Source organism: Ursus americanus, chromosome 11, assembly GCF_024610735.1.
Source record: "Ursus americanus isolate L20-20 chromosome 11, mUrsAme1.1.p, whole genome shotgun sequence".
Lineage (NCBI taxonomy): Eukaryota > Metazoa > Chordata > Mammalia > Carnivora > Ursidae > Ursus > Ursus americanus.
In genome coordinates, this window is record NC_142137.1 from 58168419 (window position 1) to 58189157 (window position 20739).

The 20739-nt window shown below is 34.6% G+C and overlaps 1 protein-coding gene across 5 annotated transcripts in view; it reads left to right on the plus strand.

Annotated features, from left to right (window-relative positions):
* STXBP5 (syntaxin binding protein 5) overlaps window positions 1-20739 on the plus strand; it is a 164277-nt gene that overhangs the window by 70152 nt on the left and 73386 nt on the right. For all 5 annotated transcript variants that reach the window (XM_045805295.2, XM_045805297.2, XM_045805298.2 and 2 more), the window contains exon 9: window positions 10084-10162. In XM_045805295.2, coding sequence (XP_045661251.1) covers window positions 10084-10162 — 79 coding nt within the window. The remainder of the gene's footprint in view (window positions 1-10083; window positions 10163-20739) is intronic.

Below are 20739 nucleotides of genomic sequence, written 5' to 3' on the forward strand. Positions count from 1 at the left end.
AAGTATTGGTCCATCCTGAATTATTGCAATGTAGAAATTAAATAGTAAAATTAAAGATTTATCTATCTGGCAGGATGGGTTTTTAGAGTTGTTTTTTAGAAAAAAAGAGTAATTCATAAATTGTGGTATACTTTACCATTGCTTTGTGGTAGCAGTCATCTGGAAAAGCCCTTATTTTAAATTTGCTATGGGTCTATTTATGCATGCATCCAGAGGATAGATAGCCCTTATGATTGAGGTTCCAGTTTTTCTTAATATACTTTCATTCTTTATTCATTCTTTCATTCTTGGTGATACACCTGAGAATTACCATAAATTTTAGAATTTCCTAAGACCTCTAGAACCTAAGAATCCTGAAAACCAAAAAAGTAGATGATTGGTCTTAAAAACTTTCATTTCAAATTCAGAGAAAATGAACCTAGTATCAAAGGCAGTAGAGATATACAACATTGGCTTTGTAGTTTTAAGTCTATCTAAATTTTTATCTTTTTTTATAAGAATGGTACGTTTTTTTCTTTTGAATCACTTGAGAGAGAATTGCTGACATACTGCCCACTCACCCGAAAATATTCTAATATCTATTTTTTACAAACAAGAACATTCTCCTGTATCACCAAGTTTTGCCTCATATCAAAAGGGTCTATATGCAGATTACATTTAATTGTCCTGTTTGAAACTGAAACAGTTCTTGAGCCTTTTCTTGATTTTTATAACTGACAAATTTTGAATATTCTAGGTCAGTTATTTCATAGAATGTGCCCGCATTTGGTTTTGTCTGATGTTTTTTCATGCTTAGATTCAGGTTTGGAATATCTTAAAACGATTGATGCATTCTTTTTGCTGCCTCTCAAATGGAACTTGTGCTTGATTTGTCCAAATTGATGGTGTCTTATACCTTGATCCCTTGCTTAAACTTCTGTCTGTTAGATCTATTACAATGTTCTTTTTCCTTTGAAATTAATAACTATTTTTGATTTGTATTTATAATCAATAAATATTTGGATTTGAAGGAAGTACTCTGAGACTCTATCAACATACTGTTCCTCCTCAAACTTTTATCCTCTGGTTTTAGCACCTGTTGTTGTTTCTTGGCTGGGTAACTTTTATTATGGTAATTGTCAAATGGTATCTTCTCTATTTAATCTTGACCCCTTTTTATATTATCAAAAACTTAGATCTTTGGGAACAGACTTTGAGAAGTGGCGTAAGTGAGTTTCTACAGAGTTTATTGTATCTTAGCAAAAGAGGGTCACTAGCTAAAATTACTTTTAAACAAACAAGAGAAAGAATATTTGATTTAGTATGTTTTTTTTTTTCAAAATTAGAATCCAAACAAAATGTAAATAAATTTTTTCTGTGGCAGGTGTTAAGTAGGATGGCATTTATTGCATATTATAGCAGTCTAAAAATGTAGATGATCAGATGTACTCTTTATTTATAAAATATGAATTATTTTTGATAGTAGTAATGTTTACTGCTTATTTTTAGTGGTAGGTAACCTACCAGAGTTAAATTTATGTTGATAGCTGATTTCAGTGACAAAACTAAGTGCATTTTTACATATCAAAGTACAAAAATGTGTTTTTCATGCCACGACAAGGTGTCATATATTCCATATATAACCAGACTTATGGTATATAATTTTGGTATACTAAATGTCTGCTTTGATGGATTGAAGTTTGTATTCTCATTACTATCTTCTGTTGTGGTCTCTTCCTTTTACTTTTTGGCAGTTATGGTAAATTATTTTAAATATACTAGACTTAAAATTTTTTCCATTTTGGGTTTTTTTCTTATTTAAACCCATTTAATGGTTGTTTGAGTATCTTCTTCTTAAAAAAACTTTGTAAGTATTACCTTGATAGCGAGGAACTGATAGTACTTTAAGACTCCTACCAGTACTTCATTATGTGATGTTTAGTGTTAAGAATAATTTAAGATGTCCTTGAATAATCTGTTCGGAAAATATAATATGACATCAGCCTAACATGGGGGTTTAAAACCAGAAGACTTGTGGTCAAGTCCTGGTTCCATAGTATCTGGGTCTGTGACCTTTGGGAAGTCAGTTAACTTTTCTGAACTTCAGCCTTCTCATCTATAAATGGAGATAATAGTTAAATTTAGTCTTCTCATGTGGTTGTTGTAGAGATTATTTTTATTTATTCAACAAATATTGGATCTACCATGTAACAGGCACTGTTCTACATCCTGGATGAAATAAGCAAAATGTAAGTGGAAGTACCTGAAAATTGTGATGTGCTATACGTATGTTGATCATAATAAATATAAATCTGAGTATGTTATTTATTTGGTAGGGTACAACCAAAAGATTGTTAGTGTTATATATTTCACATATGAATTTTTTGTATTTTAATGAGCTTTTCGGTGAAAAGCCACGTTATAGTCAAAGATTTGGAAATGCTGAATTAAAGTTGATCATATTCTTCAGTGTAAGACTTCTTAACTTTAATGTGTACTATGAATTTCTAAGAGGGAGGATATATATACATATATGTATACATACATATATAAATATTATTTATACTGTTTTATATGTACATTTATTTTGTGTGGCTTTTCACAAATTTATTTGACTTTAATGTCTTTTATTCAGAAAACATTTTGTGATTCTCTAGTCCTCTATGAAATACACTTTGAGGAATGATGGCCTTGAACTATAATTGAATCATAAGACAGTTCTCCAGATTTGTTAGCAGTGTTCAGTTTATCCTTGGATGACATCTTTCATTGCTTAAGTTGTTTGACAGCAAACTCTTATTCTGAGGGGCAGAGTAGTTATCTAGATAGTGATGATAAAATAGCCCGCAAAGGAAATGATTTGATTCATTTAAGATAATTTTTTGATATAATATTGGATAATTTTACAATGCATATAAAAATGGTTGATAGTTATATTTTCTCAGAAAGTTTTTATTTGTGTGTCTGAAATCCTTAACAGATTTTTTTTTTTTTTTTTACTAACTCAAGTAGTGATACCTCCCTTTAATCTGGGTTTTATGAATATCAGAGAGCATTTCCCTGGCAGTGAGACAACCTGGAATGTAACTAGCTTTGCTATGTGTGGAAATACTTTATGGAGATAATTACTGTTCTCTGGGACTTTAGTTTCATCATCTGTAAAATGGCAGGATTGAACAAGGTGATTTTTAAGGTATAAAATTTTGTGAACATGTAGAAATTAAGCAGGATCTGTTCCATCTATTAACTGCAAAGTCATTTCATCTTGGTGGGCCGCAAATTTTGTATTTCTGTGTGGTAAGCCTAGGGGTGAGTTCTTCTCTCCTTTTGACCTGTTTCTCTCCTCTGACAAACAAACTTCCATAATTTAGGAGGGAAGAGCTTGATAGTCCTGGCATGGCTCATACATTTACCCTGAAGCAGTCATCATGGTTCAGCGATTGCTGGCTCAGGGCACCACAGGATCTCCCCTGTAACCCTGGGTATGTGTGTGTAAGAGTGAGATTTTTCTGATTGTCGTCTTCATCAACATCAGATGATTCAAGGAAATGGAGTGAAAGATGGTCAAAATCCATAGGTGTTCATTATAGGAAATGCCAGTTTAAAATTTAGTTTCTGGAGCTTATTCATCAGTATGATCAATCTACTTATTAAGGAATAAACCAAGATTGGGGAACTTTAACTCTATTAAAGTGTCACTGAAGAAAAAAATTTATGTAAGTAAAAGTGTAATATTTTACGGATGTAACATACAAAAATTTCTCTTAATCTACTTTTAAGATTCACTTGAGCATAAAACATTCAATAAATAATAAAACCATACTTCAGTTCTTTATATAGTTCATTACAAAGTTTTCCTCAGTTTATGAATTTGAAAGGAACTTATCAGACTCTACAGAACATATGCAAAGAAAACTTTTATTTAAAGGCAAAGGATGTCCTGCAGCAGGAGAAACACAATACAGATAAGCATTCCAAGAGGCATCCCACATGCAGGCTCCCACAGGCACATGTATACAAGGATTGTGCCGAGTATTCAGCTCCAGACACCAAGATCTAGCTTCTGAGGAACTCAGTTTACCGTTTCAGTGATCAAGCCCGTCTTGTCATGCCAATTAAGCCAGTTGCCAACCATCAATAAAACTGTTACACTCGGGGTCACTGGGGGAGTTTTGGGAGTTTGGCATCTTGAACAAGTATATCATAAATCCCACTGCCCTTGGCCAAGGGTCAAAAACCAGGTATCCAGGTGTGTCTCGTCCAGCTATAAATTATCTCTGTATTCGTACTTACTAAAGAAAGAACACTCCTCATTTTGGAGTAGTAGTATTAACAATGTCATTCTCCAGTTTGTCACTTATTTTCTCGAATAGAACTGTTCAATAGAAATATAATGCAACTGCATATGTAATTATAAATTTACTAATAGCTCTATGAATAGCAGTTTCAAAAGGTAAAATTAGTTTTAATAATGTTTAATTCAAAATATCATTTAAACATGCAACTTACAGACTTGATATATTTCACATCCTTTTTTTGCACTCTTTGAAACCTACTGTGTACTTTATACTTATGCCACATCGTGGACCAGACACATTTTAAGTGCTCTATAGCCATGTGTGAGTAGTGGCTACCTACTGGATAGCCAGCTCTAGGCTGAAAACGTAATCGCTGTGTAACGACTGTATCAGTTAGAAAATGTGTTCGACATTCTAAATATCAAAATCAAAAACAAAGGAAACACCTGTTTTTGTCAGTGATCCTCACTCATTTTTGATGCATCTTCATTCATTCATTCATTCATTCATTCATTCATTCAATAGGCATTTATTGATCACCCCCTATGTACGAGAGATTAAATACTGGAAGTATATTTCCCTTGAAGAACTCAGAATCCAGTGAATGAAAATGATCTATTAATGGATTACTAAAATACATATTATAAGTGCTGATAAAGCATACAGGATATGCTATGGAAACAGACTTAGTATGTTTTTGGATGAAGGGTGTAGGAAGATTTCACAAATTCAAGTTATATGAGCTTGGTCTTAAAGGATGAGTGGGGTGTGAAAAGATGGGAAAGAGCAGAGCAAGGCTATTTTAGTCAGAAGATACAGAGACATAATCAAAAGCAGGGTATTCTTGGAAAACTGCTAACAGTTTAATATGGCCAGAGTTTAAAATACCTTCAGTCAAGATGCAGGAAACAAAGGCAGACTGCATATAGAGGCAAGAATATACATTGTAGCATGTTAAAGAGTTAGGACTTTGTGATGGAGACCTAAATGATTTTACAATGAGAAACATAAAATTTATATTTTGGAAATAGTACTTTGATGGTAGTGTATTAGGTGAGCTGGGGGCAGAAGAGGGAGACAAATTAAGAAGCTTTTGTAAACAATAAATAAGATTTCAATCGTGACAGCAAATGGGAAGAAATGGACATACATGAATACAATTCTGGAATTTAATCAAGAGGACTGAGGCCATTTTTGTGACTGGGTGGTTTTAGGAATGGCAAGCAGGGCATAGTAAAACATAAGAAATCAGATGTGACTTGGAGGTATGTATGATTTATTAAGTTGTTTTATAATTAACCAGTTCTTTTCAATGACTTATCAAGGTAGTTCACAGGTATTTAAACAAGCACCAGTTGAATAAGCACAGGTTTTGCTGCTCAGGTGACAGCAAGTAAGAAGTAAAATGACATCTAGTGGTGAAATCAGCTTATCTTCTAAACATCCTTTAATTTACATGTGCTTTATAAAAATCTTAGTAAGTGCCTTATTACTTATTTTAATTTAGAAAATGGTTAGTCTATGATTACAGAGGAATAAATTTGCCTTTCTGGAATGTAAGCAATAATTGGTGTCATAATTTTAAAAATCTGAGTTGAAAAAAAATCAGATTATGCTGATCAAAAGGACTCATTAATTTCCAAGCAAGACTCCTGAAGACAAGATCACCATAAAAACTGCAACATTTTTGATTTACAGAGATAATAAAACTACTCTGTTAGCATCCTTGTAGGGGGTGGGGAAAAACTTTACTTACAAAGAAATAAAAATCAGACTGGCTTTAAACTTTAAGTTTAAATACTGGACATAGGAGAGAAAACATAGAAGACTATTGAGCAAGACAAAAGCTAAGAATTTTGTACCTAGCCAGGTTTTATGTGTAATATATAAGCTCAAACTTGTAAAGATTCAGTAGATATACTACCCATTGCCCTTCTTTAAAAATTGTTCTAGCCACTGAAAGATTGGTGGTAAATATTGGAGTAAGTTGAGTTATAACTGAATAATTGTTTACTTCATGAAACAAAATGCATACAAAAAATGACTTGTGAAAATAAATGTAAAATTTGTGTCTGTAATCTCAAGTTATATCAGTCTGACATTCCCATTAGAGCTTTGGGTGGTAGAAGGAGAATAAAAGCCTGATGCTGGCCTTCAGAGCAAACATTTAAATTCTTTACTGAAAGCTCACATATTTCTGAACAGATTGAAATAGTGGTTGAAGTTCTATGTTCCTTGTACAGTGTGAGGGACTACTTTTCAGATTTAGGCCTCTTTTTTCCCTGCCTTTCTTTTTTTCTCAATTTCCTTCCCCCTGCTCCCCGCCAACAAACCAGTCTTCTCTCCCAGCAGTGCAGCAGTCCAGCAGTCCTCTCCAGTCCCTTGGTTTGGTGTTCGACTTAAACTCTATCACTGGCCACTGGATTTTTGTACATTTGGATGCCAATTTAATTAGAGGTTCAAGTTTCATTGCACTGTCATTTCGTACAAAATGGGGAAAGAGATGATCCCCTGGGTTCTTGAGGCAGGATTAGATGCTCTAAGATCAGTTGACAGGGGTGTATTTATAAAAATTTAATGTAATAAATTTGAAAATACTGTATCAGTGGGGAAAGCAATGATGGTTCAACAAATAGTGCTGGCAGGTGCATACCTTTGTCACAGCTCTTCAGATCGTACATTTTAAATAAGTGCACGTTATTGTCTGGCAGTCATAGCTCAATAGAACTATAAAAATAGCTTTGAAATTATTAGAGGAAAAATACCTTCCCTATGCCAAAATATACTTCAGAAAATAATTAAATGTAATAAGTGAAACTATAAAGCAATTTTAAGAAATTGCAAAAAAAAATTGATTTTGATGTGGTAAAGAACTTCCCAATAAGTGTGAAACCAAGGAGGGGAATGACAAAAAAGGGCTGATAGCTTTTTTTCATACAAATACATACATATTATTCATAAATGGAATCATATCTTACCGGTCCCTTCTCCCTCAGCCTTCCCCCACATTAGCAGCCCAGTGACCAGGTACACTATGTCAAAAATCTTGCAGGTGTTCTTCAAAAATATATTTCTAAAATTATATATATTAGTACACACATGTAAATATGAGTGGTTTTGCCATTGTTTTGCATAAAATGGAATTATATTAATCTTTTTTGTATGTTTTCTTAATCCACTCTACTTGAGGAAAGTCCCTTCATGTCATCAGGCTTAGCTCTAATTCCTTCATTTTCATGGTTGTGTAATAGCCAGTTTTGTTCCCAGTTTTTCACAAAGCATTCAGCCATTCCAACATAATGAGCATTCACTTTATTTTCAGTTATTGATCACTACAAGTTATGCTGTCATTACCATCTTGTACATATTTGATAGGCATTGGTCCTTTTGTTTCTATGGAATAAATGCTTAGGAGTGGAATTGCTCTTCCTAAGAATTAGAGTTTTAAGTATTTCTATTTTTAATTAATATTCGCAGACCGCCTTCCAAAGAGACTGTATCCTTTGCACATTTCTTTCAGTCATGTATGAGGACCTCTTTGACAGCGATCCCGCCAGCATGTTATAGCCCATTTCACTTTCTGTATTTTGCTTTTTTTTTTTTTAAACTTCCTCTTTTCTCAAGGTTTCAAAGTCGACCAGAGAGGAATGACTGGGGCTTTCTTCTTTCTCAGGTATTTTCTGGGCATGCACATGACCTTGCACATGTGTGTAACCTTTTAGTCCTGGAGTGTGTTCAGTTTTTCAGGATTGTCTTTTAATTCTTGCCCAGGCTTTTATTTGACTCACCTGAATCCACAGCCTTAGGCAGCTGTGATACTGCCAGCAGATTGCTATTATTTCTGTGATGCCCTGCAAGTGAAAGGCCTTCTGTCCCTCTGAGCTGATGTCTGTGTCAAATGAAGTTGCCACAACACCCTGGGAATAGAGGTTTCCAGGGAGCTGCATTGGGACAAAATACTGATTGTGGTCTAGGGAAGCTGGTTTTAACAGAATTGCAAAAAAAATTTCAGCCCTCTTTGTTGGCTGATACTATTACATTTTCATGTCTGCCTAGCCACCTAGCTGGGAAGTGAGGAGGTTGGGAATAACACTTATCAGACTGTTCTAGTCCTCCGTCTTACAGAGGTTCGTTCAGTCATTTCTATTGGGTAGACAATGTTCCACTTGTTTTGTGGCTTCAGTTTATTTCCAGAGTTCTGAAGTGGCTAACTTTAGTTGTTTTGCTAGTATTTCAATTTTTGTGGGAGAGGTCCTTTTGGGTTTACAGAGGTACTTACTTTGTCATTCCGGAAGTCCATTTCCTTTCCTAGTTTCCTTCACTATTCATAGGTAGTGACTCTACCATGTGAACTCTAAGGTCATTCTTTGCAAAAGCTGTTGGAATTCTAATTATATTAAATTTATGAATTAATTTTAGAATTGACATTTTAGGATTTTAAGTTTTCTTAACTGGAAACGTTAAGACTGATGAAGACTTCATTATTTAAATGTATAGTTCTGTGCAGTTTTAAAATTTTTCTAATAATTCGGTCATAAATGGTACTAGGAAAGATGTTTGTAACATATGCTGGATACAGTATTAATGACCTTTAAATATAAAATTTGTTTTTAAATGTTAAGAAGATAACATACAAGCATAGGTAAAGCACATAAGCTATTTTAAAAGAAGAATACAGATGACCAGAAAGTCGAAGAATATTGTTAGAGATAAAAACAATACAAATTAAAATTAGATACCCTTTCCACTTAAAAACAACAGAAAAATAACATTGTTTGGGAAGAATGTGGCAAACTGTGGTCTTACACAGCTAATGGAAGTATGAATTGGTGCAACCTGTTTGGAATACAGTTTGACCCAGATATCACTTTTCCTAAGAATTAATCCTAAGGAAAAATCATTAATTTTTTACTCACTTATTAAATAGCTACTGAGCACCCACTGATATGTCAAACAATGTTCGTCACCAGGGATACATCAACAGAAAGCACATATACACTTAAAAACCTTTGCTTTCACGGAATTTACATTCTTCTTGGTGAGTCAAACAACAAACAATGAAATTTAAACAAAAGTTTATTAGGATGAGCTAGGTGTATTATGGGGGGGAAAGCTTGGAAAGAAGTACTGGGATAGGGGCATGTGTCTGGGATCTCCAGAAATAATATGTTAATATTGAGAATGATTAATTTCTAAAAATGAAGATATGTTTTATTTTCTTTTTCTGAGTTGTTTCTAACAATGAACATGTAGAAATAGCAGAAATCAAACTTTTTTTTAAATAATAAAATTCTTTATGAGTTTCTGACATTTTATAGAGGTTGGTTTATTTTAGCAGTCTTTGGGCATTACAATGGATGGATTTTACTTTAGGAGAATAAATATAAATGAAGTTATTAGCATAGGGTTTAATTTTGCAACTGTCACACTTGGGTGAAAAACACGATTTAGAATTGTTTTTCTCAGATCTAGCTATTTTAAAACTTGAATTCATTTAGAAAATTAAAATTCTGCTTGCTTATCTGCAATTAAGAACATTGGGAAGGCTATCAATTTCTTTTATAAGAATTTTGTCACATACATGTCATTACTGAGTTACTCATTTACTTTTCAGCGCTGAATTTCAAACAGTAGATTTACTTCATTATTTTAAATATTTTATATTAAATACTTCTTTCGAAATCATTTTAAAATGTTTCATGGTGTATTTCATTATATTTTACTTTCATTTTATATATAAACCATCAATATAAGAATTTAGAGTAACTTAGAATTTTAGAATTTAATGCAGGAAAATATATTCTAGGAAAACAATTAAAGGATGGGAAGAAGCCAGAACCATGCAAACCTATCCTCAAGGTGGAATTCAAAACGACTAGATCTGGGTAAGATTTTACTTCATTGCCAATATTCATTTTATATAATTACTCAAATAGCACTAAAGGCTATTTTATCATTGTGTTGTAAAGCCTGCTTTAGAATGGTCTAGCTCGGTCTTAAATTTTATGCATTCTTTATTTAACAAGATAACTAAAATTGGTAAGTTTAAGATAAAGTATTTCTTTGTATTCTCTTTGTCTTTAGTGGTTTTGTAACGTATCTTGGAAAATTCGAATAATCTTTCTTGTCAAATGTTATACATTCTGTTAAATTAGTCTTCAGTAACAGTGTTATTTATTCACTACTGAAAATCGTGGCATAAGCAGTGAAAAAATATTTAAAACTTAACCAACTTATGCTGTCTGTGTTAATTATGAAAGATAGATGTATTCTTCAAGAATTGAATCTCATAAGAATATTCAGCAATTACAAAAATACATACAGTTTAACACTAAAGGAATTTTGTCAGTTGTATTTTATATTTTTTATATGTACCAACTGTTTAAAAATATAATAAAGGAAAAAAGTTATAAATGTTTCTTTGAAAATGTCACATTTCATTAACCCTAAAAGAAGCCTTTTATTTGTGTTCTAGTTCCCTGGGAAAAGTGTGTGGTTTTGTTTACTATAGCTGTGTAAGAGAGTGAACTTAAGTAGTATCTAGTGCATCGGTTCCCAGATTGTGGTCCTTGGGCCAGCAGCATTAGCAGAGAACTTGTTAGAAATGCAAGTTTTCGGACTCCACCCCAGACCTTCTGAATCAGACACTCTGTGGCTGGAGCCAACCAAACTGTGTTTTAATTAGACCCATAGGAGATTCTGATGCATGGAAGTTTAGAACCACTGATGTATGTTTCTGTATACCAGTTTATGACCACTGGTTGTTATAACTGGCCCACTTCCCTTTGTAATTTGCCCTTCTTCTAATCATAATCATTTCAGCCCTATTCTCATTTGAGAAAAGACAGTAGGCTGAAGAATTGTTAAGATTGCTATTATTTGTCCTTGATCCTCATTAATCTTCCTCTGGGATTCAGAAGATATATTGTGTTCCGAAAAGAGGTTGAATGAACTCCAAAAGGAATGGCATCTGTTTAATTGACTGTGGCACCTCACTGTGTAACCTTTGGCATAGAGTTACTTGATGTCTTTGTACTTCAGTTTCCTCACTTATGACATGAATATGATAATAGGTCAGAAGGTCATTGTGATGATTTAAGTGAGACAGTCATGTATTGAAAACATTTTACAGAGCGCCTGGTACATAATAAACTTTCTATAAGTAGTTGCTCTTATTGTTTCTAGGAAACTTCCTACTACCAATTGATTTTTTTTTTTTTTTGCCATAATTTGAGTACGGCAAAGGAATGTAAGTAGGAAAAGAAATGACAGCAAGAAAAAAAAAAAGGGTGTGTGGGGAACCAGGAAAAAAACCTGTTTATAATGTAGCATCAAATGAATTGTCTAAACATTTAAATTAACAGTGTTTATTGTCTTCTGAATTATCCATTCATTTTAACAAGTACTGATTGGCAACAAAGATAAAAGTCCAGGGAAGATTTTTTTTTCTTCTCTGTGCTTTACCTATTCCTGTTTTCCATATTTATAAATAGTAGTACTTATGTTTTCATTTTCTTCATGCAGCAGTATTTTTTCTTCCATAAGATCAGGCATGAAAAAAAAGTCTAGCTCTTCTGCATGCATTTGTAGATACCTTTAAATAGATCGATAGAATCACTCTCTGAGAATGATCTTCACTAGCTTTCCAATTTCTTTTTTCACCTGGGATAGGACATGCAGTAAATTAAAAGGTTCTTTTTTCATCATGGCCTCCTTCCTTGAGATAGTTCCCTAGAATTCCAATGTGTAGCCAATGTTGAGAACTACTGCACCCCCATTGCATCTAAAGCAGAGTCACCCTCTATTAAATAAACTTGTCAGCTCTTACCTTTTCCTTTTCCTAGCAAGTGTCTTGGGCAGGTGCCAGCTAAAAGGATTTGGGTTAGCAACAGGAATTGTTGGCAAATTGCCAGATTTTATTAGCAGAGCCTTCCTCTCCTCCTCAAGATCTTTTGCATTTTCTTCTTTTTACCTAAAAATCATTCTAGGCAGAAAGATTCCCTTTCATCCTTTATAGCTTAGCAATATCACTGCTTTGAGGATTTTTGGCCATGTTGTCTAGGTTGGGTCCCCGGTAATATAGTGTCAAAGTATGCTATGTATTTCCCTTCTAGAATTTGTACTTGTCATTAATAGTGAAATTATTTGTTCAATGCATGCCTTGCCCTTTAAATATTAGCTCAGTGAAAGCATGGGACATAACCTGTCTTACTTCTAATTGTCCTAGCATAGTGTTACTGCATATAAGGAAGAACATAGGCTGTTGTTTAGAAAAGTGTAGCCATGAAGAATTAGCCGTTATAGGTTAACGATAACATATAATTTAACTCTGAGGGAAAGGTAAACCCTGACAAAAAATGGAATCAAGATCTGTGTCTAACTTTTATTTTCTAGTAAAATAAAAGCATATATTACTAGGACAATTAGAAGTGAGAAAGATTATGTTCTAGTTTGCTGACCCCCCCCCCGATATGCACATATGTACATGCATGATATATTTAAGTTTATCTGTAAGCAAATTTGCCCGCCCAACTGTGGTGCCTGAATTTGTTTCCAACTAGTTTAGTACATGATTTCTTTAATTTCATATGTGCACTAAGAGCTGTAGGTGGATTGCCTGTATAAGAATATGAAAAAAGCACAGGGGCGCCTGGGTGGCTCAGTCAGGTGTCTGACTCTTGATTTTGGCTCAGGTCATGATCTCAGGGTCGTTAGATTGAGCCCCATGTTGGGCTCTGTGCAGGGTGATTCTCTCTCTTTCTCTCTCCCCCTCTGCCCCTCCCCAGCTGGCATGCACACATTCTCTCTCTCTCAGAAAAAAAATTTCTTTTGAAAAAAAGAAAAACAGACTAATAAAAACTTGGTACATTTGTGATATTCTGGTTCTGAAAATATCTAAAAGTCTATTTCAGTAACATCCACAAGTTGCTTCCACTGAGTTTCCCCCCCACTGCTACTAGAATATCCACTGAGAGAATCCTCTCTGAAGCCCAAAAACAAACTCCTTCATGCAGAAAGGTTTTTTCCCAGAACACAGACTTACTCTCATATATTTTTTCCTTCTCAGCTATAGATTTTTCTTAGATAACTGTGTCTGTGTAATAATCCATAATAACACTTACGCTGCGCTTACTGTGTGCCGGAGAGTATTCTGAGCACTTTATACATCCTCATTTATTTAATCTTAGCAGCCACTGGATGAGGCAGGTATGATTACCTTTGTCTTCCAGGAGGAAACTGAAACGGAGACGTTGAGTGACTTGCCCAAAGTCATACAAGTCATAAGCGGAAGACCCCAGATTTAATTAAGTCTGTACTCTTAATCACTTTACTTCCTTTTTAATGAAACCTATTCTCTGTTCACATTAACCACCAATCCCCAAGATCATATTCAGCAGCAATTGCTCTGTGAAACTATCTGATAAAACTGTGATGAAGAAACTCACCTTCAGTTTAGTCACATATGTTGACCATTGAGAACAGTATTTTAGAAACTAGTCTTTACATCAATAAATATGTTTATATTGTCATCATCTATCATGCATGGAGCTTTCTCTTTTTATATTCTTGCCACCAATGTATTAGAGTCAACAAATGTTCCATACTCATTCTCTCTCCATCCCAATTCATGGTAAGCCATAGCAACCAGAAGAGAGACTCATTCAGATAGCATGCCCACTTTCAGAAGCAGAAGTGGTTCCTTTTTGTATTGTCCTAATAATTCTCATAGCCTTACTTGAGATGAAACTGGCTTCTTGTCTTTGGAACTCAAAACTCTTACTTAGATGGCTTGGCTTCCAAGCACCAAGAAGAAAAAAACCAGGTGAACATCCATTATTTGCCTTTTATAAGCCAGGTATTCTATGCAGTTTGAATGCATTACCTTCCATAATTCTCACAACAACACTGTGAAATAGGCACTTTTATCATCTCCGTTTAGAGATATAAATAATAAGGCTTAGCTTAAGTTAACTTGGCTTACAGAGTAACAGAGCTGGAATTTGGGCTCAGGTTGACTCCAGAGATGGAGTTGTTTATCAGTACACTGACCACTCTCACAGTTAAGATGGGTTAGGATAGAATCGTCCTAATGAGTCACAAGTCACTTAGTTTGCGAAGAACTGATTTCTTTTTCTTTCTTTCTTTTCTTTCTTTTCTTTCTTTCTTTCTTTTCTTTCTTTCTTTCTTTCTTTCTTTCTTTCTTTCTTTCTTTCTTTCTTTCTTTCTTTCTTTCTTTCTTTCTTTTTCTTCCTTCCTTCCTTCCTTCCTTCCTTCCTTCCTTCCTTCCTTCCTTCCTTTCTTTTTTAAGGATTTTATTTTTTTTTTAAGTAATCTCTACATCCAGTGTAGGGCTTAAGCTCACAATCCTGAGATCAAGAGTCGCATGTTCTACCAACTGAGCCAGCCAGGTTTCTCTTTTAAATGTGGTAGTTTATCAGATCATCTTCATAAATTTAACATTAAATCATACTCAATACAAGTAATCATATTAATGTGATCTGAGAGGAGATTCTGTCTGTGTCTCTCTAATAGGCTGGATAACTTGTAAGTAACCCTAGCTACTCAGAGGACTAGAGAGCTTCATAGATCACTTCTAGGCTACAAATTCTAATTTGATGAAGTCCAGTTTTAGGTTTTATGGTATCCCCTTGTGGTCATGGCACTCGATCTTTTTTTTTTTTTAATTTTTTTTTTTAAGATTTTATTTATTCATTTGACAGAGAGACAGCCAGTGAGAGAGGGAACACAAGCAGGAGGAGTGGGAGAGAAAGAAGCAGGCTCCCAGCGGAAGAGCCTGACGTGGGGCTCGATCCCAGAACTCCAGGATCACGCCTTGAGCCAAAGACAGACGCTTAACGACTGAGCCACCCAGGCGCCCCATGGCACTTGATCTTAACACTGTTTAGGAAAATATGTAATGTCACTTAATCTTTACAATAACTCTATGAGGTGGATATTACAGAAGAGAAAACTGAGGCTCAGATCATTAAAATTAAATTGTTCAGTCCTCATAGGTACAAAGTAATGGAGCTAGGATCTGAACATAGATAGCTTCTTCCAAAGCTTGGGTTATGATCCATTGTGCTTCTCTGTATTCAGTTCATTATCATAATGACTTATTCTTATGCTACCCTGTTATTTTCCTCTTTACTCAGGAAGGTCCCTGGTGAAAACTTGTCGTAACTAAGCAGTATGTCTCTTATCAAACATGCCCAGTTAAAGAATTCCATGGCTTCTGATGTAACTTGAGTGTGAGAGAGTATGGGGCCTTGCAGTGAGGTCTTCAACTACATCCTCACATTTCTCCCTGATGATAGGGTAGGTCAAAGCAGTATCCTTAGAAGGTTCAACTTTATGTTCTCTAGACTAGTACTAGTCGAAGTATGGTGCATGAATGGTTCCAGTCTGCTAACTCTCTGAGACAAAATATCATACAGAAATCAAAAGTGAAAGTATGGAAGCTTGATATCATTTGACATTACCACAACATCTGTGCACACATTTAGTTGTTTTTCTTACAAAACATGGATTTTCAATGAATTGAAAAATTTTTTAAATAGTTCTTGACCACAGATAGTTTGAGAAGCATTGTTCGAAACTATAGCATTACCTAATTAGAAGAGTGCTTTTAATTCATCTCCCTATATTTTAGATTTTCTTTATTGCTTTTCAGCCCTTAAAAATTGGTGTTTTTGATTATTCCATTCTGATTTGATGGCTCAAAAAACTTAGTAGAACTAGGAATTCATAATTACTTTTTGAGTATGCTCCACAGTTTGCTTTCCACTCTAACCATGTGTGCAGATAAACCTATTATAATGGCACATAATCAGCAAAATCTAAGCTTTTAACTTTTATGTGAAAAGTGAACAATTTGACACCAAATATGAGATCATAGTTGTATAGATTTCTGTTGGACTATTCAAATTAAAGAATCATAATTTACATTTGGAATTTGAACTGAGAATCTTAGAAGTTTGATGTAGAGTCTCATAAAAATCATATGTTCATTCAATAAAAGGCTAAGCACTGGGGGACGCCCTGGTGGTTCAGTTGGTTAAGGGACTGACTCTTGATTTCAGCTTAGGTCATGCTCTCAGGGGTCGTGAGATGGAGCCCCGTGTTGGTGCTGGGCGTGGAGTCTGCTTAAGATTCCCTCTCTCACGCTCCCTCTGCTCCTCACTACCCGCTCCCCCCCCCCCCCAAAGCTGAGCACTGACGTTAGAGTGGTAAATAGAAGATATTTGTTAGCTTTCAAGAGCTAAGGTAAATTATACCCTCTGTTTCCTAAAGGAGCTCGCAGTATAAAGGGAAAGTAGATAAACATAATGGCAATTCAGTGTGGTAAAAATGCTGAGAAGCAGGCACAGGATGCTAGGAACACAGAAGGGGAACCCAACACAAAGTGGATGGATCAGGAAAGGTTTTTCTGAGGCGATAATAATTGGACTGAGTGTTAAAGGTTTTTTTTTTTTTTTTTTTTTTAATTTTATTTATTTATGTGACAGAGAGACAGCCAGCGAGAGAGGGAACACAAGCAGGGGGAGTGGGAGAGGAAGAAGCAGGCTCCCAGCGGAGGAGCCCGATGTGGGACTCGATCCCAGAATGTCAGGATCACGCCCTGAGCCGAAGGCAGCTGCCTAACGACTGCGCTACCCAGGCGCCCCGAGTGTTAAAGTTTTAAAGTCAAACAGAAGATGAGGGGAAGTGTATCTCAGGCAATAAACAATGTGTGCAAATGCTATTACAGTAATTTCAGCTGCAGGCTATTAGGGTCAGAACTAAAGTCATCATGGGGCTGACATGGAGGAGACAAGTTCTTGAGATCCTAATAGAGGAAACAGGATGCATTTTACAAGATTTGGAGTTGTGTCCTCTCTTATTACATATTGCTTTACTCACTGCGTTGTGGCCCCACTGGTCATTTAGTTCCTCAGATATACCAAACTCATTCCCGACTTGGGGTCTTTGCAGTCGTTCTTCCTGCTGCCTAGAATACACATCCCTTTCCTCCCAATGCCAAGCTCTTTGAGTGGCTGGCTCCTCATCATTCTGGACAGCTCATCTGTCAGTACTTCAGGGATTTTTTCTGACCACTCTTACAGTAACAGCTCTGTCGCCCCCTCACAGTCAGCCTACCACTCCACATTGTTTTATTCTCTTTGTAACACTTGTCCCAATGTGCTTGTTCATGTAGGCCAGACATGAGAGCACTCTTTTAGTTTCAGGAATACAGGTGCTCAGAATAAATTTGAATGAATGGGTAATGTTGCAGAACTGAGTTGAGCAAGTTGGTTATAAAAATGGCTTTTGGGTAGCCGTGCCTTCTTTAACTGAAGAGTGTTTCATATGAAACACAACTTGAGCCAAACCACTTACCAAGGCCAGCCTGGGGAGGTGAGTCAGAAAGACAAAGGAATTACTTAAAAGTGTCCAGCCTCTTAAAATTTCAATCAGATTATGAAAGGTCTAGGGGCATCTGGGTGGCTCATTCGGTTAAGTATCTGACTCTTGATTTCAGCTCAGGTCATGATCTCAGGGTGATGAGATCTAGCCCCACATCAGGCTCCATGCCCAGCATGGAACCTGCTTCAGATTCTCTTTTCCTCTCCCTCTGCCTGCCCCTGTATGCGCACATGCATGGCACTTGCTCTCATGAATGAATGAATGAATGAATGAATGATTGAATTAAATGTCCAGACACCTTTCTAGTGCAGGTATCTTCACAAAAATGACAGTCTTGAGGAGTACCCAATATCACTAAAAGAAATCCTACTGAAATTCTACTTAAAGTTGTGGGATAAAAATTATATTACCTCCAGGATTTATTATAACATCAAAAAAGCTAACCTTGTGTTTAAAAACAGTAAGATTCTCCACCTCCATAATTCATATGCTACCTAGAAATAATCTAGATTTCTAGAATTTTTTATATAATTCTAAATGCCAACAAAACAATTTATATAATTTTCACTATCTAGTATTAAATATTTATTTTATTGTATTGATGACTATTTTCTTATAAAATATTCATCTCATTAATATTTACTCTTCCAAGTTTGGTTCTTTATAAAGAAAAAAATATAACCTGTTGGGTGTTCATAAGTTAGGTGATTCCTGCGTGGAACACTTAGATTTTTTTTTTTTTTAAACAACACATAAGATAAAAAGGAAAAAAAAATATGGATTTAAATATATACATATATGTACGTATTAAATAAATGCATACATATATGCATTTATTGCTAGATTTGAGGAACTTTTATTATGAAAAAGAATATTACCTTGGTACTTCTTTGAAACCGTTTCTTACTCATATTTTTTTTATTCTTATGTTTTTATGCTTACTTTTTTCATCATATATTTTTTCTCTCCTGAGTTTGGAAAAGAAGTGTAGGCAACTTACGAGGCACTGAATACACACTTAGTTGCCTTTTGAGGATAAACCGACCTAATTGCCATGGTGTTATTAAATACTGTATTAACAATTTATCTAATAAACTGGTGACTTACCTGGCAAACCTACCTGGTATTTCCATGGAAATTTTATTCTGTAATGTCAGCATCTCCCTGTTTCTGGTTCTTATATTAACAATGCTTTTTTTTTTTTTTTAAGTTGGCTATGTGTAAAAACATTTATCAGACTATTTTTGAGATATTACGTAAAAAATACATGGCCCAGGCCTCCCGTCTATAAAAGATGAAGTTGGATTCTTCATCCTTCCTTCTAGTATTCTATATTCAGTTGTATGCTGTATTTCAAAGTACACAAGAGAGGAAATGTATCCTATTTATTCATTATATTTGGAAAAAAAGGAAAGAAAATTAAATATGCTTTCCTAGCTACAGTCATAATAATAACATTATGCAAAGAGATTGAAACAATGTATTGGTATAGTTCTGTTTGGGAATTTTAGCCTCAGTTACTGTCACTGAGGTGGAAAAATAAGGTTAACCAAATCAGTTCAATGGCGAAAAATCTAAATGATAGTAAGCTGAAGAGCGGTTAGTGTAACATACATTTCTGTTCATTCATTCATTCACTTACTCATTCTATTAATTTACTAAGTTTTGGATACAGCAATGAACAAAATGAACAACTCTCCTTGCCCTCAAGGAGCTTACATTTTCATGAGAAAAACAATGAGCAAAATAAATAAGTTTTAATGATAAATGCTATGAAAAAAATAAAACAGGGATACATGAGAGTATAGTTTAAAGTAAAATACTGTATACACACACATATACATATGTTATTTTATATATTAAAATAGTAAAATGTTTAAGTATTAAAAAACAATTGAGTTATTTGGCTTAATATTTATATTTCCTAATAAATTACACATTGTACTACTACTTTAAGTAAATTTTAGTGGAGTTTATTTATTTTAGAGTTTATTTTAGATAAAAATAAGTATCATTTAGAAATTTTAATGTTTCTTTCCACATAGCAAAAGAAAGGAAACTTTCATGATGGATAATAACAGTAATTTGATGATAATATTAATAATAGGTAAATCTTACCAAAGGTGTACTGTGTGCCAGACATTGACCCCAGTGCTTTGTGTATATTAAATCAATAATTGTCTGAGAGTAGGTACATACCACTCGGTCTCCATTTTATAGAGGCAAAAGCTTGGCACAGAGAGGTTAAGCAGCTTTTCCAGTATCACACAGGAAGGAAAACCAGAGCTGAGATTTAATTTAAACTCAGGCAGCTTAGTTCCAGAACTAGCACTTTTTTTTTAAAGTAACAAAATATTGCTTAAATCTAATTGTCTTATTATTCATAGCATAAACAAACAAGCTTTAAGATAAATATAAGAAGTAGCAGTTTAAAAAAAATAATAAGTAAATAAATAAGAAGTAATGTTTTTAACAATTGCATATTATTACATACTGCTTATACCAGATGTGAAGAGGAAGATGGATCTATTGACCTTAGAGTCAGAAACTACCTAAAAAATCATAAATGAAGATTAAGAAAATCATATATCAAACTTTTAAAATCATCTGTTTAATGTACCATAAACAACTTCCTCACCAACAAATGGGGAGACACATAGCAGATCAAAAGCTAATTCCTTAGAATGCAACAAACTCTTACTGAACAATTAGAAAAGGATTACTAATCTAATGAAAACATGGACAAAAAACATGAATAATCAAGACAGAGATAAATACAAGCCAAAACATATGAAAAGATATTTTGTCTTTTGCATATTTAAGACATGCAGTTTTAAGAAGTGGGTCTAGGTAAATCATTAAGTAATGGCTAATAGGGAGACAGATTTGTAGTGGTAATCAGAAGTGGCAAGCTGGCAGCTGGTAGATGTACATGGGAGCTGTGGCTGGAGAGCATACCAGCCAAAATTCCAAAAGCCCTACGGAAAATGATTTTGAGTGACTGTTTTCTCAAGGGTGATTTATAGCTAGTACATTCCTGATACATCAATGAGAA